At 38.6% G+C, this 26,658-nt stretch overlaps 2 protein-coding genes across 4 annotated transcripts; one reads left to right on the top strand and one right to left on the bottom strand.

Annotated features, from left to right (window-relative positions):
• Positions 1-22,368: 22,368 nt before the first annotated feature.
• Positions 22,369-24,179, top strand: LOC124190395. 2 transcript variants are annotated; one of them, XM_046583039.1, is made up of 6 exons: positions 22,369-22,528; positions 22,603-22,686; positions 22,747-22,935; positions 23,033-23,190; positions 23,380-23,886; positions 23,950-24,179. In XM_046583039.1, exons 1-6 carry the CDS (start codon positions 22,408-22,410, stop codon positions 23,983-23,985), a joined length of 1,095 nt encoding a protein of 364 aa, XP_046438995.1. In that variant the 5' UTR covers positions 22,369-22,407; the 3' UTR covers positions 23,986-24,179. The 2 variants fall into 2 exon arrangements, with proteins under 2 accessions (XP_046438995.1, XP_046438994.1); XM_046583038.1 differs by having other exon boundaries at positions 22,391-22,528; positions 23,030-23,190.
• A 119-nt stretch (positions 24,180-24,298) lies between these two features.
• LOC124190394 lies at positions 24,299-25,684 on the bottom strand. Of its 2 annotated transcripts, XM_046583037.1 has the most exons (3): positions 25,378-25,684; positions 25,044-25,320; positions 24,299-24,983 (listed from the first exon to the last, which is right to left on the bottom strand). In XM_046583037.1, the coding sequence occupies exons 1-3, from the start codon at positions 25,648-25,650 to the stop codon at positions 24,370-24,372; spliced, it is 1,164 nt and encodes a 387-aa protein (XP_046438993.1). In that variant the 5' UTR covers positions 25,651-25,684; the 3' UTR covers positions 24,299-24,369. The 2 variants fall into 2 exon arrangements, with proteins under 2 accessions (XP_046438993.1, XP_046438992.1); XM_046583036.1 differs by having other exon boundaries at positions 24,335-25,320.
• Between the last annotated feature and the right edge of the window lie 974 nt (positions 25,685-26,658).

The raw sequence follows: 26,658 nt of genomic DNA, 5'->3' as shown, positions 1-26,658 counted from the left end.
TGTTGGTAATCAAATCAAATCATGTGCAATAATTGACGAAAGCAATTCAGTCAAAAATAAATTTCGTCGATGACAAGAGTGTCCAATCAAATCTGCAGATTCCCATGGGAGGTAGGCGACAACGGTTTAATGATGAATTACTTGTACAGATGGGCTGATGGGAGCCGGTCTGGCTTCATAGAAAATCAAAGAAGAACAAAGGCCTCTTATAAAGTGTTTCTAGATGATAAAATACATCAAATGGATTAGTCGAAGGAAAAGCCACGAAGCACCGTCGGGAAAAATCCGCGGTCATCGTGCTCCTCTCTCTTCTTCTTGTTGCTGCTTAATGAGGCTAATATTTAACGGTTAACTAGTGAATTCATCCGATAGTGGTGGATGAACGAAATGTGGATCTTAATTTTATTTCCGTAAATGGACATAATAACCTGGTTATGCAAATTTTGGTGAAAATCCTGGCACCATCCAGCACACAGCGGGGCAAACCCTGCGGAATGACATGGAAAAAACCTAGACACGCCTACTATCTCCTTTTTCCTCTTCGTGTCACGACGCATAAGTTATCGCCCAATGAGCTCCATAAGGTGAAATTCCCATGTTCGGCATCATGTAAATATCTATTGGCATATCTAATACATTTTGATTAGAGTTCAGAAATCTTAAATTCTTTTTTCTTATTAACAAGATTCCTTCGGTAATATCCTTCGGAAATTTTTTTCAACGTTAAAGAGACAGAAAATAAAGGTTATGGTAGAATAATACATACTATAACGTTTAAAAAATTCTGTTTCCCTTTATTCTCTTTCATAATTGATTCTTTATAACTAATTGACTAATAATCTGTTAATATTATGAGTGGTGCGACTTAGGTGTGGCGGAGGACCCCACGTCGCACTTCATGTTTAGATTAAGTTTCAACAACATTTATTACTATAGTAACATGGAATTGGAAAAATTATTAGTTACATATAAACTATAAAGAAATGGATGTGGTCTTATAGCAGTTAGATTAAACCACCGCTGAAAAAATCTTAATTCAGGCAAATAACCTAAGTGTTTTATGATCGGTTCCGAAATCGATACCGATGGTAGCGTCGCTAGCGATATTACCATAGCTTCACTTCGTCTTTCGTTACATTGTGTGTACACATCAAAACGGACCACGCTTTCCCTTAGCCTATGTGTTAATGTTGGTCTAACGGTTAGCAACCCGGGCTTCCACTCGTATGGTTCGGGGTTCGAATCTCGATCAAGTCATTTAGGAAATTTTAATTTGTAACTTTTGAAACATTACACTTGTAAAACTTTCGGAGGTAAATGGAAGTGGAAGATCGGTGGTAACTCTTCACGACCGCCAAAAGATCTTGATGACTCTGGAAAGGACAAGGGAAGAAGAGAGAGATGACCCAGAGCTTCAAAATGAGTATGATCAAACATTTTTAAAATGTTCCTCAACTTCTTGGTTGATGACTAACTGTTAAAAAAAGGGGAATAGAAATTTTACTTGATCAAAAAATTTATTAAAATCAACATCATCATTTATTAAAAACAGTAAACAAAAAGAGGCAATAATAAGAACAATAAAGACGAAATCGAACAAGAACAATAAAAATCAAATCAAATATCATCAAAATATCAATATCATATCATGAAAACTTGTCTTGCTAGGGAAGATTCAAACTTTTTTTCTTTTTGTTTACACTGCTGAGCACTCACTGCACTGACAGTTGGAAGGTTAAGCAAACAAAAGCGAATTCACTGCCTAGGATTCGGCAACTAGCTAGGTAACAAATACGCAAATTAAATTTTTAAAACAGTAATAAAAACAAATGAAAACCCCGTTACGCCATGTATCAAATTTTGACAGAATTATGTACAAAATTTGGTGACGATTGGTCATTCAGGGAAGAAACGTATAAAGGATAACTAAATGGACATTAAACCCTCTAAATTTCACTACTAGCTACTACTACCCTACCCCCTATACCCCACACCCTATATTGTTAAGGACCTTCGTATATAAATATACCTCAGGGATTAATGTCGTAAAAGATATTCCCCTATTTCAAAAATGCTGGTGTCAAAAGTTAACCCGAGACACTAACAAAATTAGAACCAGCAGCAGATAAGTCAATTGGAGGAGATTATCTGCGGCCAAATGGAGTCGTCAGTCACCGCTGATTATTTGAACCTGAACGCGCTATACGAAAAACTGGACGAAAAAGAGGGAACGCAACTCGCAACTCCAACGGATTGTTGAGAGTTGTTGAGAGAAAAATCGAGAACCCAACCGAAGGAAAAGTCAACACGACCCTCATCTTTTCCTATGCGATTCTCAAAAAGAGATTTGGAGGAAGATTTACCTTTATGAACCCGATGAGTCAAGACATGCCAGCTTCTTTTTAGATACGTGAATTTTTTACTATGAGAACAGCTAAATTTGAATTTGCTACTCAATTTTTCGGGTTTGTAATTTGTATCGCAGGTTGTAGTATGTTTTACGGATTACCCGCCATCATTTTTTTTTCCATAATGATTTTTGGTTCTCCCTTCCTAAAGTTTTCGATTTTTTAAAATAAAGAAATGGAATAATACACCCAAAACTTGCAACACGTAAAACCGTAGTATAGTCACACAATAGGCGTAATTTCCCTGAACGTAAAAAAAAGAAACGAAGAAAGGGGGAGTAAGATAGTTACGACAAAGAATTTTAGTCCGTCCATTAAAAATTTTCACTTAGTCACTTTCAAGTTTCTACTCAAGACGGGCGTGTTCCAGAAGTCGTTTCTTTCGATTTCAGTGATTACAGCTGTGACCGTGTGAAATTGAATGTAACGTACGTATTATGACGGAAGTGTTTCAAGATTGGAATGTGAATTAATCGAAATTCATTTTGCAACGTCTGTGATTTAGCACAACATTCCCATTAAAGGAGTTCGCCAAATTGTCTGCAAGTCTTCATTCGCCTTCGCAGTGTGAATCACGGATAAGTACTTCTTCATTTATTATTAACTTGTATTACGTTGTTTAATGTGTTTCTCGTTTGAGGAAGGTTCAATTTAAAGCGCGTATTTAAAGTATCTATTCAAACAAGTGTAATAATTACATTTAAAAATTAAGTTGCTGGTTATCATGGTTAAATCAGGGAAAATTATTTTTTGAATGATATCTGTTTGCTAATACCATCGATTTTCAGGATCGTTCTTGCAATAGTTATAAATGACGTAACCGCTCTTGTCGCCAACACTCAAGCAGAAACCTTCAGCGCTGACAATTTGCCTTTTCTCGATGTACGTCCAACGTTTCGAATTGCTGATTCCTGCACTGCACTCGACTTGAAGGGCGTACAGATATTTGCCCGCCAAACATTTGACAGGCGGGGCGTTTGAGTTTTTATGATGTTGCGCATCTCTTCCATGACGTTTTTCTCATTCACTTGGGACTCGATGGCCATGTCGTCCAGTCGTTGGTACTCTCCGCGTATCCAAAGGCCAGTCATAACTATGCTCATTATGGATTTTATTTTCTTGTGCAATCGTCGACCATGGCACTGCCCCCAAATGAATCGTCAAAATGAACAAGGAATGAATTGATTTAACCCAATTTCTCATCTGCCTTCTACTTACTCCTATAAAGTCTTGCATGATGGCCATAATTGAAATCGTTTTGTCCCAGCAGCCCGTCGACTATGACGCCGATATTTTTGGTCAAATGGGCGCGGCAAATGGGCGCTTCTTCTTTGATTTGCTTCAGATCGGCTCCCATCAGCGCCTTAACAAACCAGCAGCGTCCGGCTGGAATGTCGTCAATCAGCGGCGCCGAGCGGCGCTCCTTCTGTCGCTCATTTTTTCTATTGCTCCCCGTCGCCGTCGCTGTTCTTTTTTTAAACTTGATTATTTATCTGTACAAGTAATTCTGACAGTTCCCTGCGATCCAATTTCGCACTGTCCTTATATTATAAATATGAAACTTCATTATGAATTCGAATTTTCAAATAACTAAACGACGATGACGATAAAAGGGATGTGGCCAATGTCAACCACGCCCTTTCCCCGCAAAAAGAAACGAAGATAATTGATACAAATTTAATGCCTTGTCCGTTCCTATTTAACGATATAGCAATTTGAAATAACCACAGTCGTCTTTAAAATATATCAAATTATCAACACACGGAAATCGTTAACCGCATTCATCCCATTGTTTGTGCATTTGACAGAATGTTTATTGGTAGCTATACTACAAAATTTGTTGTCAACCCAAAACCCTAGCAATAATTTCACGATAATTAAGCATCCACTCTGAGGATTTTGATTAATGATTGCAGTTTATTTGTTGAATATACGGTTGAATATATTCAAGAATACTAAAATTCCGGGTTTTGATGCAAAGTCCTCCACATATTAACCGGATGCAGGTGTTCAACTCGTCCGTCTTGTCCGATTTTCCTGTTGATTTCGTCCGCTCGTGCGCGCTCGTGCACCGGAAGGACGGCGACAATCGGCGCGGCGTTGTTTGCTGATGCTGCTGGTTCGGATTGTTATTATATCTGAGAAATAACTGACACTGTTAAAAATGGTTCCCGATTTCTGGGGGTTCGCCTTGCAAAAAAGAGGTAACTAACCCCTAAAATTGGTATCCATTTCCTTTCTGTCGGTTTAACCGGGTTTAACCCCCCAAAAGTATAAATTATCCACCTCTTTCCATCACTTGCACTCTTAAAACAGTAAAACTTTGGCAGAAACTTAATATCCCACCAAATCCCTATCACTTAAAAAAACGGCGAAAAACGGCTACATTTTTTCGGGGGTCTGACGTACCAAAAAATGGGTAACCTGCCAACAAGTGGAGTCTATGAATATCTAAATTTGCGGTTTTATAGTTTTATCATCACTTAAAAGGTTGTAACCATCTTCTCTTACTAGTTGCTCACTTACCCCCCCCCCACAAAACTTGTAACCTTACAAAAAAAAACTGAACCGTCTAACTTACAAAACTAGAATCATCCACCTGTATATTGTGCTGCCTGGGCTGGCGTTTAATTAATAAGATTGAATTCAATTCGAATGCTTTTGGATGACTTTCCAAATATTTCGTTCAACTCGAATTATAGCAGATTTCAAAATTAAATTCAAATTGCGATTTTAGAGTCGGGTTTATTCGAGTGAGAGTCCTATATACATCCATCAGTCAACAAACGAAATCTTTTTTTAAAATGATATATATATAGGTTTCTTATGGCTATGATTTCCCCCCAGAAATCATAGTCATATTCTGAAACAAATTCGCAATACAAATCAATTGTCGTAAAAAACTTTCCCTAGCTTTCCCTTATAATATCTATTAAAATTTTCCAATAACTGATTTCATGGAAAACGTCTAAAAAATTTTTTGAAAACGTATACAAAAACGTTAAGTACAAAATAAGTTCCGACATGTCTATAATGAATTACTTGCGAATAATAAATGCGATTGGTATAGTGGTTCGAAACTCGAGCTACGACGCGTGAGGACTAAGGTTCGAATCCTAATCTCGCCAACTTTTAAATTTAAAAGGCGATCTACAAATCGGTTGTTATAACCCCCAAAAAAGAGTTGTGAAAAAGCTACCCGATTTTAGGGGGCTATAACCACATATCCTGTAAAAACAGTTTCTGGGGGCTATGGCTACCAGAAATCGGGAAACTTTTTTACCAGTGGAATTGACTCTGATAAGAAAAATTTCTTAGGTTCATTTTTGGCACCATATATAGGGGAGTCAGCACGCTTACGTCACCAATGAATAAGAAAAGAACATTTAAGATTTCTGAACTCTAATCAAAATGTATTGGCCATGGCCAGCAATGAATAGTTTTGATGATGTCAAACATGTCAACTATATTATTCCAATTCCTTTTTTAGTTGTTGTTGAGGGAATCAATTACAGAATACATCGTCGTGTCCAGTTTTGTCCGAGCGTGATTTTCGTCGTTTTCAAAACTGCTGTGAAAATGGCGATTTATCCCAAGGCAACTGTTGTCGTTGGCGTTGCGATGGTGGAGGATGTGGCTGCAGACCTTTCTTTGCTGTTCACTGCGTTGCACCCGATAGGTGTGGTGCAGAATCACCCTAACCGAAATAGTAGTTCATCACTTGTTTTTCATGCAACCGAACTGGACCGAATCTGTTATCCGACCGAGATTATCCGAAACAACTGCAGATTTAATCAAAAAATAGGGAATAAATAAGAAAATCCAAGGCTGTCCTATCAAAATCTTCTGGTTTCAATTAACCCGAGCAATATTTGTATAATTATGGATATATTCAACCTTCCAAATCTGATAATACACATCTAACAAATGCTCAGCAGCTCTGACTTTGTAATCATTTTTACAGATCTAGATTGTTGTGGACACTTTAAAAATCGTTTGGAGAACCCAAATAGGAACAACAACATAGCTCGCCACATAGCAAATTTTGAAAGTGTTGTTAAGTTGTTAAGCGCTATAACTTTCCTGTTTTCAAAAATTAAAATTCCAAAATGAATTTTGGGTTGATTGGCGCAGCAAACGCCAGTTAAATATGTCATTCAAATTCAACACGATCACTGTTAAAAAAGAATATGTTTTTCGATATTTTTAATCTCTAAAACCGATTTCCGCCAGAAAGACATTTTTTAATATCTGTTTTTGAAAAAACGTTAGTTGTGCCTAAAAATGTATTATAGATTTACTGAAATATGATAGTTTAATTATTTTACTTTTTAACATTTTAATTCCCTGAAGTTACAGAAAAGAAAAATTGCACGATGTATGTTTTTGAACTTTAGACCTATGAATCGGCAATCTTACTTGCTAGCCACTACACCAGTGATGCCATATAATGCATAAAAATTATAATTATTCTGGTTATTAAGGAAAAGGACTGTCATTTTTTTTATTCGAAGTTCGTTCGTTTGGAATCAAAAGAAAACAGACGTAGCATTTAATAAACTTGGTTTCAAGTCTTATATTCATATGAAACCAAGTTTATGAATATATTAAAGATATCGAAAAACGGTATATTTTAATAGCAAATTTGGTTATAATGAATTTTTTTTATACGCAGATTGATTTCAAAATTTAAATGGATGCCCCGTGTCTGGGGTAAGTTGCTCCTACTATAGGTGCAGGTTGGCCCCATGCATTTCTTATATTCCGTCCGCTCGATCCTGCACCGCGCGGAAGGACGGCGACAAACTGGTGCGGTTGTCTGCTGCTGTTTCTAATAGGCCTTATATAATTATCTCAGAAATAACTTCATTGACTAATGAGATATTTCTTATAATCAACTTTTGGCACCAGCTGTTTGATATAGGGGAATCACTTTTACGCGTCATAAATGAATAAGAAAAAAGTATATTTAAGACAGTTGAACTCTTAATCAAAATGTATTTGCCAATGAATAGTTTTGATACTGTCAACTATATTAATATTCTAATTTCTTGTTTTATTGTTGGTGAGGGAATCAATTGCATATATTATATTATTGTGTCCATATATTTTCCGAACGTGATTTTCGTCGTTTTCAAAAAGCTGTGAGGATTTGCATGCTCTATATTTTAGATCAGCTCGGATCAGTTGCTTATCGGGGCAGATTAATACGCTGGTAAATGTAACCACAAGTCCATCCTGGTTCCTTGTTCATATTAGGGAATCCTTTGGGATGGTTATACATGTAACAAACTCCTTCCACATGATCGAAGTAATTGCATGCAGAATTTTTGACGCAATCATCTCCGCAATGCTCAATACCGTTACTGGGTACCACATCGGCGTAATCTTCAATAAGATATCTGCAATCGTTTTCCCAGCTAACAGTCAGTCCGTTGCTCATCTCACGCCAGCAGTGGACACTGTCGTCATCGCAACGGCCGAAATGAGGAGAAAAATCGACAAAATAGACGATAAGACCTTCATCCTGTAATCAATCACAATCAATCAAATATATAGAATGTGCGTGTGATATCCGTTGAATTGTTGTTAATTCGATATCGAAGTTATACTCAACAGCTAATCAGCGAGCTAATCAGCTATAAACTTATATTCATCTCCGCACATTATTTTTTCACAACCACAGACCAAGTGGATGCATGTCTTTTTTCGAATTAGCAATAACGGAATTCACACGCCATGTCTGTGCTCTGTAAAATGGTATCCGCTTTGGCTGCAACGTTTTCTGGGAATGGCGACGAATACCGACCTGTTACGTCTTCCATCGAACAACGAAAACGTCATAAATAAAAAAAGGCGAAGTTTTGCTTAATTTAAAATAGCTGGACAGCCAGCGACATCAGAAACAAAAGACTGCTGCGAGGCGCGGCCTTCTACCCGGATCCTGGCGGCTGGGGCCAATAGCTATTTTGGCTATTGGCCCCCGAAATCCGGGGGTCAATAGGCACGGGGAAATATCATCTATACATCGACTAAATGATTCGTAGGTACTGCGAAACTAGCAGGCGTAATTGTCCTGTTCCTTTTTTGTGATGTAATATCCTGCATTGCCAGATCACGAAATAGTCCGTATCACACTCTGTCAATGAAACTCCTCCCATTTCACACATATAAATATTCTTGTAAAATAAACCAAATCAGATGTTGAGATAAAATCTAGCACATTATTTGAAGAATTTAATGGGGAATCGGAAGGAATTCACGCAACAACAAACAAACTTGGAATATGAGTCGCAGCTTTAAAACACGTTTTTTCCCGCCCCTTTTGCACGTACAACAATTCGTAACTAATTAACAACTTGTCTTATCGTTATAAACTTTTGCGCGTTAGTTGGACAAACGTCTAAGGAATCGAATAAAGTTAACGCCATGGGCTCACGTCAATACATGCGAGCCACACCTGTTCCACAATCTGTAAACTGGTATTCAGCCAATCACAGAGAGCCATTGATTCCCTTGTGTTTAAATAATAGTTTTTGGCCCTGTTTTCCTCCCCGCCCATTTCTGCCGCTAAAAGCCTTCTAGATTTTCAATCAAGTTGAAAATCTCTCAGGGATAATCAACAGTTGATATTAAACAATAACTAATTCGTCATATTATTCAGAATTTTTTTTTCCTTATTAAAATGGCGGTCTAATCGGACACAAATCTATGCACTGCGTATAACAGCACAGATAAAGACTATGGCCATAAAGTCTGCATCCAGCAGCCAATAACTAGCCAATATTAGCTGGTGCTTCCGGAGGATGGACAATCGCATATCTTCGATGGGTTGGCAACTGATTCAAATCTCGTACACTTAGTTTTGAATCTAAGCCAGAAAATTGGCTTAAATGGCCGAAAAAGGGCAAATAAGGGTAAAAAATCGCCAAAAAAACGATTTTTTCACCTTGAATCTTGAGCCAAAACCTTTAAATCTAAGCCAAAACTTCTGAATCTAAGCCAAAATTTGGCTTCTCGTACACCCTTTCGAGGAGTTGCCAACCCCTCGCATATCTTGTACTGCATCCTTGTGTGCATACAAAAGAAATTAAGAAAACTGATTTTAAAAATCATATCAACTTTAATTTCCTGAGCAATTCCAGTTATTATCGACGACAGCGAAATTTGAATTTTACCCGCACCACCGCCATTTTTGTAATTTTATCGGCGAGCGCGGTAAACTTGAACCGCACACTCACCCGTGTTTGTGGTAAATGTATTTAGATGTTTTATTACATTGTATGTATAGCCATCAGTCGCCATCGTATAAAAGGAATCATTTCAACGATTTCAACCCGAGTTTCAAATCAAACCGCATCTCAACTATACACTTTGACTTTGCGCAAGACATATAATACAATAATGTAAGTATAAAAATCTAACTAATAAGTTATTTCTGAGACAATAGAAATATTAATAGAGCCAGCCGCATAGCCAACCGCCATACCCGGCCGCACCTTTGTCGCCATTTTATATAAGAATTTCGTTGAATAATCCAACTCGTATAGGGTAAAACAGCGAATGCCGGACAGCGATCCGACTTATGGCGTTTGTGTGTAAACCCGAAATGCGAATTTCCGGACAAAACGCGAATGCCCTGAACTTAACAACATAAAATTAATATTTTGAAAATCCCTTTCGTTTACTAAATTTCACAAGAACAAATAGGCCTAGAATTCTAAAACAAAAAACGAAATTGAAATCCGTATTGGAATTCTGGAGAAATTAAAGTAGAAAGTCGCCCATACGTGACGCGAATGTCCGAAAACCACCGAAATTTGAAAATTTTCTTAGAATTTCTAAGTTAAGATTTTTATAGAAAAATTGGTATCAATAAATGTAGAATTAAGTCCTCTTTATGTCTAGCTGCATAATGGTAACATGACGTTAATATAATTCGTCTAATTAATGAAGGTTCTTTCCCCATAAAGCCCTTGATGCGAATTCTGGACAGCAGACGGAAAAAATATGACTGACACTGCATTACTCTTTATCCGTCGTATCTATAACAACATAGCACAGCGGTATAACATCTGCCTACCATGCGGAAGGACTGACGTTCGATACCTGCAAAGGGTAAATCTGCATTAAAAGATTTAGTAAAATCTTTTAGTCGTACATACAATTAGAAATGCAAAGCAAGCAACAGACATATTGAAACAAAAATAATATGGACATCAGCTAGGTTCATACGTAATAATGGCTTCTACTTAAACCATAAATATATTCAATAATACATAATTGTAACAATTATTGAAATAAGTAAAATATTCTTAACTGTTACCATCACGCTATTTAATTTTAACGTTATTGCAGTTATGAGATTTGAACGTTCAACCTTCACGTTTACAAGCGGACCTTAACCCACACTGCCATAACGATACTTGTCTCAAACTATAAAGATCGATTAGCGAGCGGACTATGTAGTCTGTCCGGAATTCGCATCATGGCTCCTTATGGGAGCAAGACTGACGCTACATATAAGTGATTTTGAAAAAAAATTTACGCCCTTCGAACATTTTTGGGGGAATTTCAAGCAAAATGGGGTTACGGGCATGGGAATTAAATTAAAAATCACAAAGACTTTAATTATTTTACAATAAGAAACATTCCGGACGAAAGATACACCATTTTGGGGAATGGTAGTCATTATAAAACTAACTGCTCGATTTTTTTCAAAAATTTTTTCACTAAAATTACTGAATTATTACGCCTTTTAAAAATATTGATAAACAAGTGGAACGGGAAAGAAAAATTATGACGACAGCTTTTTTGGATCTGCTAAGATTCGATCCTCTTGTCGCTCAAATCTTTTTTTTTAAATAATGGAAAAACTATACAAAAAAACTTATAAACATTGCACATCAATCGATTCGCCTTACAATTCTGCGTCGATTGATGTATAGACATATTAAAAAACAGAAAATAGAAATTTTTCAAAATTTTCTGTCCGGAATTCGCGTCAGCTGTCCGACATTCGCGTGTTGGCCTGTTTTCTATTTTCATCGATATTTAAGCAAATTCTTAAAAATAACGACAAAACCTTATATAATATTGTAGATCTTTCAATTCTCTATCGATTGATATAATTAGTTAAGGGATTTTTCTTGTTTTAACCTTAGAAATTCCTTACCCCGTAAAATATGTTTACTAACTGACAACACAGAGCCAAAGTTGTCAGCCGTATAGAAAAATTGAGAAATTTCATTTCATGATAACTCAATTAATACAGCGTATTTTTAGATGCCCTTTGGCTCAATTGTGTATCCCCTGTCATATTTTGAAATTCATTCATTAGTTTTCGTTAATATTTCGTCGTTTTTTTATAATTGTAAATTGAAAAAATCGACTTTTTTGTCCGGCATTCGCGTATCCGAGATGCTGTCCGGAATTCGTTGTTTTACCCTATAATTCTGGGGTTAATCAGGTGCTGCATCGACATTTTTGCTCAGGAATTTTAATTGTGGAAAGTTTTGAGTTTCTTTGGGATTGAATAATAACATCTTACAGCACGAGAGAATGTAATATTGTCACGAGGAATAGGCCTGAAAGGGTCACACACGAGTTAATTGATTCCTCGTGTAGTCCTTCTAGCTTTCTATCTTAAGGTCAAGAAGAGGATTTCTCTTCTTGACCATTTACCTTCCGGTAACTCTTTCCTTTTCCAAGGGTCTCACCGAACGTAACTGTGTGACCATCTTAATGTCTTTTACTTCCCGCGTCATGACGCGATGATCCCCTTTAAATAGGGGATGACTACTAAGTCGACCTCGCTTTTGACCTCAGTTGTCTTCTTAGTTCGCTGGTTCGTGAAACAGAAGTACAAGTTTTCCTCAATCCTCAGTTCCTTCTACTCGACTTTTCTTATTCCTCGTGACCAGGGGTCACAATTGGTGGAGAAGCAGGTCGCATTCCCTTATTATTATTTTTTTCCCCCATATTGACTTGTGTGTTTCGTCTTTTTCCATTTAATTTTTCTACTTTTTTTTCCTCTCTTCTTCTTAATTACGCCTTTACATTTTACATTTTTTTTTTATTGTCTTTGATTAGTTACTTCTTTTTTTTTGTTTGATTCCTTACAGGTGACACAGTCTGTTGCTTACATTTATCCCCTGCCCAATTTTATCTCTCGTCCTTGGTTACTAAACGTTGCTTTTCATATTACGTCGGTCTTTTATCTTTCGTTTTTATTTTCATTTTTTTTATTTTTTCGTTTCAGGCGTAACGTCCGGCAGTGGCCTAGAGTGGCACGGAATCTCCAATCTAATCAAACTTAACGCCATTCGATAGAGCTCGTTAAGCCGATTCGAATGGTGTATGGGAAAGTTTGTGCAAATGAACGCATCCCTGAGTAAATCGACTTTAAAGTTTTTGGTTTACCGGGCTTCCGTGAATTCTGGACAAGATGTATGCCCACCTCTACCAAACTCAACATGGAAGAGACGGACTGCGGGCGTCTGTTGTTCTCAGGAGAACAGTATGGAGGATCTCGATGGAGTATCACACTCTCGGAAGGTTTAGCGACATCGTCAAGCTTTGTAGAAAAGACGTCAACTACGTCACGGACCCTTCGCCCCATCTGAGGATTTTATTCAAAGGTGGGAAGAACGACCAGTATACCGAGGGTGGTGAGCGTGTAGTAGCCTCAAATCCAGACGTTAAACGCTGTCCTGTTCAGCTTACGTTGAACTATTTCCGATTCCTTGGCCTTTCCTACGATGGTTATCTCGTTCCTTTGTGTACTGCCAAAAATTCCCCAAATCCTGCCAAGTCTGTACCGTACAGTGGGGCTTTGACTGACCTGAAGAAGTTGATGAACTTGTTGGGTTACGACGAGAAACTCTACGGTGAGCATTCTGGAAAGAGAGGTGGAGCGACTACAGCAGCAGCTCATGGAGCTACTGACAAACAGCTGAAACGTCTGGGAGGGTGGCGTTCCGATGCAATGCCCGCCAAATATGTTGATCTCTCCATCCCAAGTCGTCTCTCTATGTCGGAGTTGTTGCAAAAGAAAGTTTGAGTTGTACAAATAATAATTAATGTAACTGGCAGTCTTTGTCACATTCGCCGTTTCGTCATTTATTTAATCGAAACATTGTTTGGTCCTACAGACGTGAGTCAAAACAAAGTAGAAGAAATTCAAATTTGGTTTTCCCTGCAAATGGAGAATGTGGATTGTAAGTTCCTTGAATGATGAAAGGCCTACAGGTTTCCATGTAGTTAAAAGGCCACAGAAGTCTGCCTTCATTGTTAAAGATTTCCACCCAGTAATCCGCCGTTTTCCATTTCGGTACGAACAAAATTCCAGTAGTTCTTGAAGTCTTTAATCGTCTAACAATTCTGATGATCTCCTGTATTGGTGGACAGATCCAAGCCACTTCGTCATCCCACGAATGGGAAAAAGCGTCAATGCCTGACGTACCAGGGCAAAAGAAATTGGAATAGAAACGTTGGCATTTTGAATTACGGTCGGAAGCGAATAGATCGATGGTGAATTTAAATCTTGTCCTGTTCCTTTGGAAAGTTTGGTCATCGACTTGCCAATTGTCCGTATCAGTCGTCTTTGAACCATCGTCTGCTATCTTAATTCGGGGGTCGTCTCGTAGTAGATGGATTGGGATAATTCTGGTGTTAAGTCTCTTGCAACGAATCATTATTTGAAAAACATCCTTTTGGATGTGACGTTTTCCCGATCCTTTTGTCAAAAAAGTCACCAAGTTTTGGCTGTCAGTGAGCCAATAGATGTTGATGGCCTTGGTGGTGAACGTGCCTGTTTGTTCATAATATTCCATTGTTTTTGCGACAGCCAGTAGTTCTCGGTGACCGGAAGACAACATTCTTTCGTCTTCGTTTAAAATTCCACGGAAATAAAGGTGATCTCCTTTAATTGAGTAGGCACAGGTTGCATATCCGGACGCGTCGCTGGCCCAGATTTTTTCTTCGTTTGTGCGCACATGATTAGCGACGAAACTAGATTTCATGAATGAACTGGGCGGTCCGATGATGGACAGGACAGAAATTTCAGTAGCCGCCGATCGAATGGGGGAATTGTCAAATTCTGAGCAATTGTCGACGAAGAATTGTAAGCCGTCTTGAGCTTCTTTACTCATCACCAACGACGAATTCCATCCTCTCCGTTGTGTGGCCTCCTCTAAAACTGCGTAAGAAGCCCTGGCTGCTATTACAACTATCGGCCCTAGTGCCGGTTCCGTTGCTACTATTTTCCCGATAGTTCCGGCTAATTCTTTGGCTGGAAACGATTTCGATCCGTGTGAGATCGTCTCCGAAACTTGTTGTAGTATGCGTTGTTTCTTGGCTTCCTGAAGACGGACTGTCATGATGGCAGTGTCGATAATGAATCCGAGGTATTCCTTGGACTGGTTAGCATCTCCGTCTTTGTCGGATTTTTCGACTTCCAGTATCCATCCCGAAGATTTTAGAACTTTGTAGACGAACGTACGTTGATCTTCTGCTTTGCACTTTGTTTCTGCGACGATCCTGCCGTCGTCCAGATAAATTGAATGTCGAATCCCCTTTTCGTGAATATAGGCGTTCACAGGTTTGAAGAGCTTTGTCAGACAGTGTACAGCTGAGGACAGTCCAAAGGGAAGGTATAAGAAGACAAAATACTGTTTACCACCGTCTGGTTTTGGTATGGCAGCACCTAAATACTTTGTTTGTGACGGGTGAATCCGGACGTGATCGTAGGCCGCCTTGAGATCGTACGTCACTTGGAAGTCCCCTTCTCTTGTTATCTCCAACGACCTCCGAAGATGGGAGAGCACAACTTTTTGTTCCTTTACATACAAGTTGACACATCTGGACCCGTCCCAACAGAGTCTGTTTTTGGTTATACCGTCTCGGCCGAATTTCTTTGATACCGTTAAAGGAGATACGCAGAGCGGCTTCTTGTCTCTGAACTCAATAACTCCACGTTTTTGAAGTTCAGCGACCGCTTGAATAACAAAAGGCATATCTTGCATAGCCGATTTGTTGTTGGCCTCCTCGTAAGCTGGAGGTGATTCAACGAAAGGGATTACATATCCCTGGGTTAATACGTCCATAACCCATTCACCGGCCTGTAGGTCATTCTGCCAGAAAGCCCTGACATCTTCTGAATGGATTGAACCAGGATAGAACTCTATCACAGGAGTGCTCTTTTGTTGAGCAAAACTCTCGTCTGGCCTCGGTCTGTCTGCCTCAGCAACATGCCGTCCAGTGTCAGAGGCACCAGTGTCTACCAGTTCACTGCAGTAGTTGAACACAAATAATAAAAAATTCCGTATAAGTCTCCTGTACAACACATTTATTGTTTATTGACTCATTAGTAGTAGACAGCGGAATGTTTACTTGTGTTGCTTTGGACATTGTTTGAAAAAATGTCCCGGTTGCCCGCAGAGATGACATTTGAATTCCGACTTGTCTGGTCGTTTTCCGTCTCTCGTGTTCCCACCTCGACCTCCGTGTCCATAGCCACCACCACCGTGTCCATGGCCACCACGTCCGGTAGATTGGTAGGGTCCATGATCCGATCGGCTTAAAGAGTAGTCGCCGTGGTAGGATGCGCCACCTTTGTAGCGTTTTGATCGGCTGCCGTGTCTCTCTTTTTCTCTCTCACGTTCACGTTTCTCGCGGTCCATCTTCTTCTCCCGCTCTTCCAACACCTTTGCCAGTTCCGGGTCCAGGAACTCACCAGCCTTTCGTTGTGCAAGCTTGTCGGCAGTTTCTTGATCGTATTTGCGCCACACTTGTAGTACAAAGAGGCGATCTCGCATGGATTCATCCGATTTTCGGAACTCGGCAAGAGTATTCATGGCTGCTTGTTTCTTGACGCCGGCGGGCATTGTATTAATCAAGGCTATTGATGTAAGGATTCCATTTTGAAGAGGCAGCAGGGCCTTTTGTGTAGCTTCCAGTTGCTGTAATAGACAAACAAATAACAGTTGTTGTCATTGGAGAATTCCATATTTACAGTAAACAAGCATCTTATGACTAAAGATCTTGGCTATATCCTATGATCGGATAGAAACGTTTCTCAGAGATTGGATCGGTGGTGTTTCTCTCTTGGCTCATGTCTGGTTACATTCAGTCCGACTGTTGGTGTAATTCTCTCAAACCATGGCTGTGTACATGCGTTTAATTCCCGGCTCATGTCTGGTTACATGCAGCTTTAGTTTAAAAAGATCGGTTGAAAACAACGTCGAAGTATCTGTCAATTACTGTAACCCATGGCTGAATACATGCGGTCGGTCCTGGCTCATGTCTGATTACATGCAGCTCACAGGTTAAAAAAGAATCGATGGAAAACATCGTCAAAGTAATCTACAATTACTGCAACCCATGGCTGAATACATGCGGTTGAGTCTTGGCTCATGTCTATTACATGCAGCACAATTAGTGAAAGGATAAGTGGAATCATAACCGCAAATTATTCGATTTTCTCAGACATAACGTTCGTTAAGCACGTTAGGTTCTGACATTTTTCGGCAACGGGCCCATGTTGGCTAATTAAAGCACCGGCGGAAAGGTAATGCTTTTCTCGATCTACATTAAAAAATTTGAATTTATTTGACGCCACTTGCCTATCCGGCGTTGGTTAAATTGAACTTAGTTGCTGAAAATAAAGGTAAAAGATACAGCAGCCAAACAAACGACTATGCAATACTCATGACTGGGACATGCAATATGAAATATCACGTCGTCGTGTCGTCGTTGTTGGCTAAAATTTTAATAAATTTTAATTGGCTCATGACTGGTTACATGCAGCCTATCATGTCCCGTCAGTGACATACAATTCTTCCAGGTGAACGATTTGCATTTAAAAATCTTATTACCTCACGGAGAACTTTTTCACGATCCGGAACGGCCTCGATGAATCCCGCCAATCTAGCTCTGGCAGTGGCCAAATCTTCTGCCGTGAGGGTTTCCCAGTCCTTTGGGAAAAAGGGTTTCGCCATAGTAGCACTTTTTCTTCGAATTCAATGTCAAGTTAATCCAAGTATGTTGATTTTCACTAAATTGAAGGACTGTAACATAATTTCACGTGTTTCCCCGGCCGGGACTTGCTTGTGAATAGTTGTCTGCTACAGTGTTGGAAACACTGTTGCCAGATAGTCTTATACAAGACTATGTGGTTACAACCATTCACTTCATAGAAAAGTGATCACTTTAAATACATAAAAACACTAAGGTTTTTTTGGCACCTTCTCTTGTTTTTTTTTTGTTAACGTGCCCGCAATAGCATTAACTCCCGAGAGTCTTTTTTTTCGAAAAATTTTTGCCCGCCACCGGATTTGAACTTGGAACATGCTTGCTCATCCTGTACTATCACCCGAGTATTATAACCACTACACCATATTTGATATAACCATCTTCGAATATGTTGTATTTAAATCATCAGTATCGAAAATAAGACTATGAAGAGACAATACAGCTCACAAATTTGGCAACTCACGTTTAGACAGTTGTCTTATATGGCAACAATGACGGTAACAAAAGAATTGGCACCCTTTGGCTCTTTTGAGCCTTATAAAAGACATGATTTGCATAAATGGCTCTTATTACACCATTATGGACGACCTGACAGCTACATTTTCGCGGTCGCAATACGCGTCCAAGAAATTAACGCACGGGAGAGATCTTTTATCGAGTTGGACAGTTTTCAAAGTGTGCGAGTTAGTTACGAATGTCAGTTTTATTCGAAGAGTGCCTCATTTGTGGGGCATTTATAGTTTATAGAAGTTCCATCCGCGAAAAACACGTTACAAACTGGTAACTTTCAGACACCAAATTTAAAACTAAACCATTTTTTAAACCAACCTAACCTTATATCATATTAATTCCATCTGTTGGTTGAGTGGGGCTACCCAGCAAGTGTAAGGTAAATACACAAAAATGAATCTTGTCATTTGAATTTGTCATTTTCACCATTGTAATTATTACCAAGGTTTTTCACAAATGAGGCACTCTTCGAATTAAACTGACATTTTTAACTATGAAGTATGAACTGAGCTGACAGGAATAACTGTTCCGCGCACAGCTTGACAAGATTCCTTCGGTAATGTCCTTCGGGAATTTTTTTAAACGTTAAAGAGACAGAAAATCAAGGTTAAATAGTAGAAAGTAAATAGTATACATACTATTATGTTTTGAAAATTCTGTTTCCCTTTATTCTCTTAAATGATTTGATTCTTATTATAACTAATTGACTAATAATCTGTCAATATTATGAGTGGATGTTTAGATTAAGTTAAAGTAACACTTATTACTATAGTAACAATACAATTATATCATGCGGTCACATGTTGCATTACATGAGTCTTGGCTAATAGATATAGTCTGGGAGCTGGGTGACCAAAAAATGATTTTTGTTTAGCAAAAGGTTTGAGGCTAAAATGTGGTTAGGGGGGGTATGACACACACGAAAAGCCACGTCTGTCGACTGGCGGCCGGGGCGTTCAAGCGTGACGCGATCCCGAAATCGGCGTGAACGGTAAAAAAATCAACTTTGTTTAGCAAGCCCAAATTATATCTTAAAAAATAGAGGGATATCAACTTTATTTAGTTTCCGACAGACAGACGTCATAATCTGGGGCCTTGGGGCCATCAGACGTCGGTGTGTAAGAAATTTTACGAAATTTCAGTAAATTGTGAAAATGGCAACGCTGCATCCTAAGCGCCTAATTTTAAATAGAGAGAGTTGGGGAGGATCTGTGAGTTTTTAACTAAGTAAATGTGAACAGAAAATGCATTTTTCGGTTTTTTAAATAAGATTATGCATTTATTTTGTTTAACTGATAATTTTTTGATTATTTGGTTAGTGTAATTTGGTTGCTAAATTTTTGGCGGTTCAAATTTCTTCCCTATGTAACCCGCTTTTTTTCTGCTCCTCTGTCGTAAATGCATACCGAACGTCACGGGAAACCCTTGACTAACATACGTTATGGTTTTCCCCTGTATTAGCATGGGTTGTTCCCCGCTTATGTGTATGCGCTTTGATGATATCGGAAACAAACGCCAATCGGAGCTATCGACCAATACTCGTTCTTCTTCTTCTTTCTTTTTGACGATATCTTTTAAGTATATTACTTATTTATACTATAGGCTACATATAGGCCTACTTGTGTATAGTTTCCCCGTGCTGTTGAAGAGAGACGGGACTCTCTCTGGTTGTCCCGCGGCCAACCACTTGCCCATCCGCATCGAATAAATCGGACGCTTCACGCTATTGCAGCTGGAGTTGGTGTCGACCAATTTGATCCGATCGACGACGACGGCCAACGATGTCAACCGTTTGGTTTCTTATTCTCGCTATATTGACGCAACAGAGAGAGTCTTATATATATTATATAGCACCGTAGGACTATAATAGACATGATAAATGAGCGGAAAGAGATGGATGTGCCACTATATCGCAACAACCTGTTGATGCGCTGGTCACACCGTCACGAGCACGTCAGTATTTTCTGTTATCATTTGGTTCAGTAAAAAATAAGCTGGCGAGAAAGATTCATGAATAAATAAGTAAAATAGGGCAGTTTGACTGCCGTCACCTTGACGTGATGTCGTATAGAAGAAAAATAAGAAATTTGATAACGCGATCCATCGAGGGTCCGGCCCAATTTTCGATTCCGGAGAAAACTCGAGTCTGTCACGTCCGAGAGATATTGAGCTGGGCATATTTACAACTATTATATAGAGATGTGCTGGTTGTGTGACCAGCCTTTATTTTTTAAGGGCTCACACGCTGTTGCTGACCCGGTCCTGTGTGTTTTAGGTTGGTCACGAGCCCTCGGAGCATTTTTGCCCGACTATATAGAAATTTATTTATTTTTATATTTTGGGTGGCGATTGGTGGTACACAGCGCAACCTTCCAGGACCGCAACCCTGACTCCGAAAAGCCATAGGGGGTTAGCTCCGTATGCATGCATACGGTCGTGATTGCAATCACGACCTTGTGGCAGGCCCTTCTTTCAAGCACAGACGACTGCTGCTATACGTAGAGTAGTGATGGACACAATCAGCCGCGGGAAAAGATATGAGAAGCCACACAAGAGACCAAAATTTCGAAAGAATAAAAAAAGAGAAAACGTTTGGTGATTGGATTGATGCATCCAAATAAAAAAATCAAAAGAAAAAAGAATCTCTTGGACATTTTCGATTCAATATAGGTTAATGGGTATTTAGGCCTGATGCCGTCTTATATTTTCTAACAGAAAAGAAAAAAGAATTGAAAAACTCCGGGCGGAAAAACGAATGTCTTTCGAAATGGAGGGAGTGAGTCATTAAAACGTAAGAAGTTTAGGTATATTATTTGGAAGTTGTCTATTATAGTCCTACGGTGCTATATAATATATACTTAAAAGATATCGTCAAAAAGAAAGAAGAAGAAGAACGAGTATTGGTCGATAGCTCCGATTGGCGTTTGTTTCCGATATCATCAAAGCGCATACACATAAGCGGGGAACAACCCATGCTAATACAGGGGAAAACCATAACGTATGTTAGTCAAGGGTTTCCCGTGACGTTCGGTATGCATTTACGAAAGAGGAGCAGAAAAAAAGCGGGTTACATAGGGAAGAAATTTGAACCGCCAAAAATTTAGCAACCAAATTACACTAACCAAATAATCAAAAAATTATCAGTTAAACAAAATAAATGCATAATCTTATTTAAAAAACCGAAAAATGCATTTTCTGTTCACATTTACTTAGTTAAAAACTCACAGATCCTCCCCAACTCTCTCTATTTAAAATTAGGCGCTTAGGATGCAGCGTTGCCATTTTCACAATTTACTGAAATTTCGTAAAATTTCTTACACACCGACGTCTGATGGCCCCAAGGCCCCAGATTATGACGTCTGTCTGTCGGAAACTAAATAAAGTTGATATCCCTCTATTTTTTAAGATATAATTTGGGCTTGCTAAACAAAGTTGATTTTTTTACCGTTCACGCCGATTTCGGGATCGCGTCACGCTTGAACGCCCCGGCCGCCAGTCGACAGACGTGGCTTTTCGTGTGTGTCATACCCCCCCTAACCAGATTTTAGCCTCAAACCTTTTGCTAAACAAAAATCATTTTTTGGTCACCCAGCTCCCAGACTAATAGCGAGCTACCATCATACCCATTTTTTCCCTTCTATTAATATAACAATGATGGTCTAATGGTCATCAACCCAGGCTGCCATTCGCATGGATCGCGGTTCGAATCTCGATCAAGTCGTAAAGAAAACTAAATTTGTAATTTTTGAAAAATTCCTCTTAATAAGCTTTCGGAGGTAAATGGAAGTGGAAGATCGGTGGTAACTCTTCACGACCGCAAGAAGATCTTGATGACCGAGGAGAGGACAGAGGAAGAAGGAAGAGATGACTCAGAGCTTCAAAATGAATATAATCTAACATTTTTAAAATGTTCCTCAACTTCTTGGTTGATGACTAACTGTTAAAAAAGGAGGCATAGAAATTTTACTTGGACAACCAAATTTATTAAAATCAAGATAAAAAATAGTAAACAAAAAGAGGTAATAATAAAACAAACAGGGTTAAAAAAATAAGAGTGGGAAAATACTAAGTAAAAAGAAGAATAAAGACGAAATCGAAATTGAACATAAAAACCAAATACAATAATTAATACTCTCCACTCCCATAGCAGAAAACTTGTCTTGCTAGGGAAGATCCAAACTTTTTTTTCTTTTGGTTTACACTGCTGGGGTTCGTTAAGTGACCACTTTTTTTGTAAGCCAATCGGTGTTGCCGAACCTCACGTGACTTTGCCCTATCACCAATAAAAAGCCTGTTTTTCCTCTGGAAAATGACAAGCTACTTAGCTTCGTCGAATTTTTATGAAAAGATATTAAAGCGAATTGAAAATCTTAAAGCTATTGTGGCAATGTTGCATTTAAAAATTGACTATATATTTGGCAACCACTTGACGTTTTGTCGTATCTTTTGACAAAAAATGGCGAATCTTTACACCCAAGCACAAAATTTAAATTATTTCCTTTTTGATGTAGAATATTGTGGCCGACTTTTTCGTGTTCCAATTAACAGCAAGGAATTCGAAACTCGCATCAAACAAGGTAAATTTAGTCTTTTGTAGCATCGTTTTATTTCAAAAATTGTAAAGTACACGTTATGCATGAATTTGTTGCAGATGCCACGTTAAGGTTGGAATTTGTTAAAAAGGTGCAAGCTAAGATTGCAGAAAATGATCCCAAATTTCTCAGTTTTGAAATAGGTATTTTATTTTTATTAGTTTTGTTTTTAGTATTGGTGCTAATTTCGATGTGTATTTCAGTTAGGGAAGGAGAAGCCACTAAGCTGAAATTAGTCCCATCAACTTCTGGAAGTAATCGTGCTCTCTCACCAATGCCAAAAGCTGCCCAAGCCAACAATCATATCGACAAGAAAAGGAGTGCAATACCAAGAAACAATTTAGTGCCGATTGCTATAAGGACTGAGGCCCCTGTCAACGAAGAGATCAATGGTACAATTATATTCATTTATCTTCTTTGTTTTTGCTTTATTCCCATATGCTATCATTTACATTTTTCATCGCAATCTTTGTATTGCACACTAAGCAGGTCAATCAAATTCAGGTGCAGCAGCTGTTGCTGGTACTGCTGGTGCTGGGGTTCAGCGATGGACTTTTGATGAAGTCAGTACCTTACTAGAATGTTATGCAATTTATGAGCCTCGTTTCTCCAAGAAGATGGAAAGAACTGCCACTTTGTGGGAAAAGGTGACATACTTCAAAAATATTGCTCTCTCTTCCTAAACTTTCATATTTCTTCCTTACTTCAGTCTTTCCTTCCTCCCTACTCCCTCTTTCCTTCCTTCCTTTTCTTATGGACACTGTTATTAGTTTTCTGCCAATTGAAATATGAATTTGGTTAAACTAAATTTAACACCATTTTTCAATGCCGTTTAGGTCAATAAAGAAATGGAAAAGAGAGGAGTGAAGACTACAGCTGAAAGATGCAGTGTTAAATTTGCAGCCATGAAGAAGAGATTCAACGAGCTAAATGATCAGAATGTCGACGGTGAAAAGGGCCGAAGGGTTCAGTGGCCGTTTTTCTCTAAGATGAATGAACTTCTAGGATTGTCGGATGCCTCAACGCTCAAACACGTGCATGGCGTAGGCGCTGACTCCTCCAAAATGCGGGATGATGACTCCAATCCGTCTACTCCTCCGCCACTCAAGAAGTCCAGAGCCAGGAACGCTAGGATTACCCATCCGGAATCAATATCCCGTTTAATTGAAATTGAAATGGACCGTTCATCGATGGACCAGGAATTCTTAAAGGAAATAAGAGCCAGTAATGCTGCTAGTTTAACGAAAACTGAGGCTATCGTATCAGCGTCGAAGGCCTTCGAGAAACTAGCTAATGGGATGTTAAACAAATTCCAAAATATGCAAGGCGTTGTTTCTTCAGAAGTAAGAGAGAAAATTGGTCTCTAATTATATTTAACTCTTTTTATCTTTAATATTTTTCTTTAGATGAGCGTAATACATCAGTCAGAAGAGGTCGACTAATGGCAGAACACATTGAAGAAGATAAATTGTGAACGAATGAACCTCAAAACTTGTCAGAGTGCACTACCACCCCGTTTCCTTTTGTAATCCACATTTCCAAAGAATTGACCATTGTTTTATTTCGGTTATATCCTCAACTTGTACCTGATCTCATTGTGCAGCAGTAAATAAATCTTTTTTTTGTTACCATGGGATCTAACGGTTTATGTTTCTGTGTGTCAAGCACAATGTTGTTTATGTCCATGTATTAAACCATAAAAATTCGTGTGTTGAAACCAAACAAAATGAAATGAATAGGCATATACGAAAGCTCTTTCAAATATTATTTGAAATTGTATTTGTTGTTCGAGGTGTTGCGTCATATTTTCAACAATCTAAAGGAAATTAAACGATGAATTGTTCTGCAATAAACTGTCTTTTTTGTACACCCTCTTCGGTCTCTCTCTCTTCGTCAAACTCGTAATCAGGATCATCTTCGTCATCCAATTCAACGTCTGGGGCATCGTCAAGCCAGTTGTCATGGCGCAAACCGAAATTATGGAAACAACAACAAACCAATAACGTACGGTGTGCATACCGCATTCGGAAGTAATCCAGGAACTTTACTCTTCGCCACTTCATTTTTAATAGGCCAAATGCTCTTTCCACAACCTGTCGGTCCCTCTTAAGAGCTCGATTGAAGGCCATTTCATGATCTTCTAGTTCGTGGTTATTGCGAAAAGGAACGAGCAGATGTTGCCGAAGTGGATAAGCTGTATCTCCGAGAATATGATAGTTGGATCGTACAAGTTTAGCACCTAATGCTCTAGAGAGGGGACTGAGACGCAAAACTCTTGCATCGCCTATACTTCCCGGAAATCCAACCGCAGCGTCAATTATTTCCAAATCATGAGTAGATACTATTTGAAGCTTAATAGTTGTTTTGCATTTTCTGCTAGTATAAGATGGCAGCTGGTTTAGTGGTTGTCGTATTTCAAATTCTGTGGCATCGATAGCCCCTAAACAAAAAATGCTATTCAGTGACAAACAAAAATGATTTCTATCGTTAAAAAAACTACCTAGACTGTCTACAATTTGAAAATTTTCTGAGAGCTCTAAATATCTTTCTTCTCTCGGCCATACTATGAAGCGGTCAGCCATATTATAAATAACCTTCATGGTTTTCATAACCACATAGTGTACCGTCCCTTGATTCATCCCAAACCGCCTTGACAAAACACGGTAGGCTTCACGGTTTGCTAAACACCAGATCAAAATCATTAGCTTATCCGTTACAGGCAGGCCAGTATACACATAGTCAGTTAATATTTGCGGACTGACAATCTCCACTAGAAGCTACAAAACAAAGAAATAGAATATACACAGAAAATTGTGTTGACATATATTTCATACCTGAAACGTTCTTTTTGTAAAGCGAAAATCTCGTTTGAATTGAATTTCTGGGTACGTTGCAAACCACGTCCCTACATATGCGGTGTAATAAATAGTTCTGTTTGCGTGAATTCGATGTAATATCAAACGCTGGCGCTGTAATAACTGCCTAAGAATGTCTTGTCTTCTTCTCAAAATCACAGTTTCAATAATATTATTATCATCCTCGTCAGCAACTTGGACAAATAACATAAATTGATTAAATAGAACTGCAACTTCTTGAATAAAATCCATTTGACTTGAATTCACGTTTAAAAACAAACTTTATTCATGTATTAGTTACCGTCTGCAACACAGAGCTACATTTTTATTTTATGTAATCTGGCAACATCATAAAACTATAAAAATAATGAAAAAAAAGTGGTCACTTAACGAACCCCTGAGCATGCACTGACAGTGGGAAGGTTACGCAAAAAAAGCGAATTCACTAACTAGGATTCGGCAACCAGCTATGTAACAAATACGCAAATTAAATTTCTAAAACAGTAATCAAAACAAATGAAAACCCCGTTACGCAATGTATCAAATTTTGACAGAATTATGTACAAAATTTGGTGACGATTGGTCATTCAGGGAAGAAACGTATAAAGGATTACAAAATGGACATTAAACCCTCTGAATTTCACTACTAGCTACTACTACCCTACCCCCTATACCCCACACCCTATATTGTTAAGGACCTTCGTATATAAATATACCTCAGGGATAAAATTCACCAAGCATGTGGCGCTCGTGGTGTCAAAAACGAGGGAAAAATCGAGGGAAATGCCGGTCTCTATAGTTTGTTGGCGTATTTATTGTATTGGCCGCTAGATGACGCCAAAAAACAGCTAGGTTGAATCCCCGGGTTGAGTCACCGGGTTGAATAACCGCGTTGAGATGAAGGGTTGAATCCCCGGGTTGAGGGTGAACTGGGTGGCACTAAAAACTTGCCATAGTAACGATCATATTCCCTTATTTTTTCGAAGTTCTCCGTGTAGAACTTTTTGAGTAATGGAATTTTGAAAAAGTCAGAAAAAAAAAAAAAAAAAAAAAACGGGGGTGAAATAGGACGGTCGGGGTGGAAAATTGGACAAACAAAAGTTAACCCACTATCCTCCAGTTTTTCATAATTTTTCTTATATTATATGAAAGTTTAATATCTTCACTATTTATTTCGAACAAAATTATTCATGAATTTTAGTTATTAATACTAGAATTATAGTGTTTAAGTTGAGTGAGGGTGGATTGGAAAATTCGTCC

The sequence above is a fragment of the Daphnia pulex genome, chromosome 3 (genome assembly GCF_021134715.1).
Source record: "Daphnia pulex isolate KAP4 chromosome 3, ASM2113471v1".
Classification (NCBI taxonomy): Eukaryota; Metazoa; Arthropoda; class Branchiopoda; order Diplostraca; family Daphniidae; genus Daphnia; species Daphnia pulex.
Note: the sequence above shows the minus strand (reverse complement) of the source record. Positions and strands in the feature narration are given on the sequence as shown.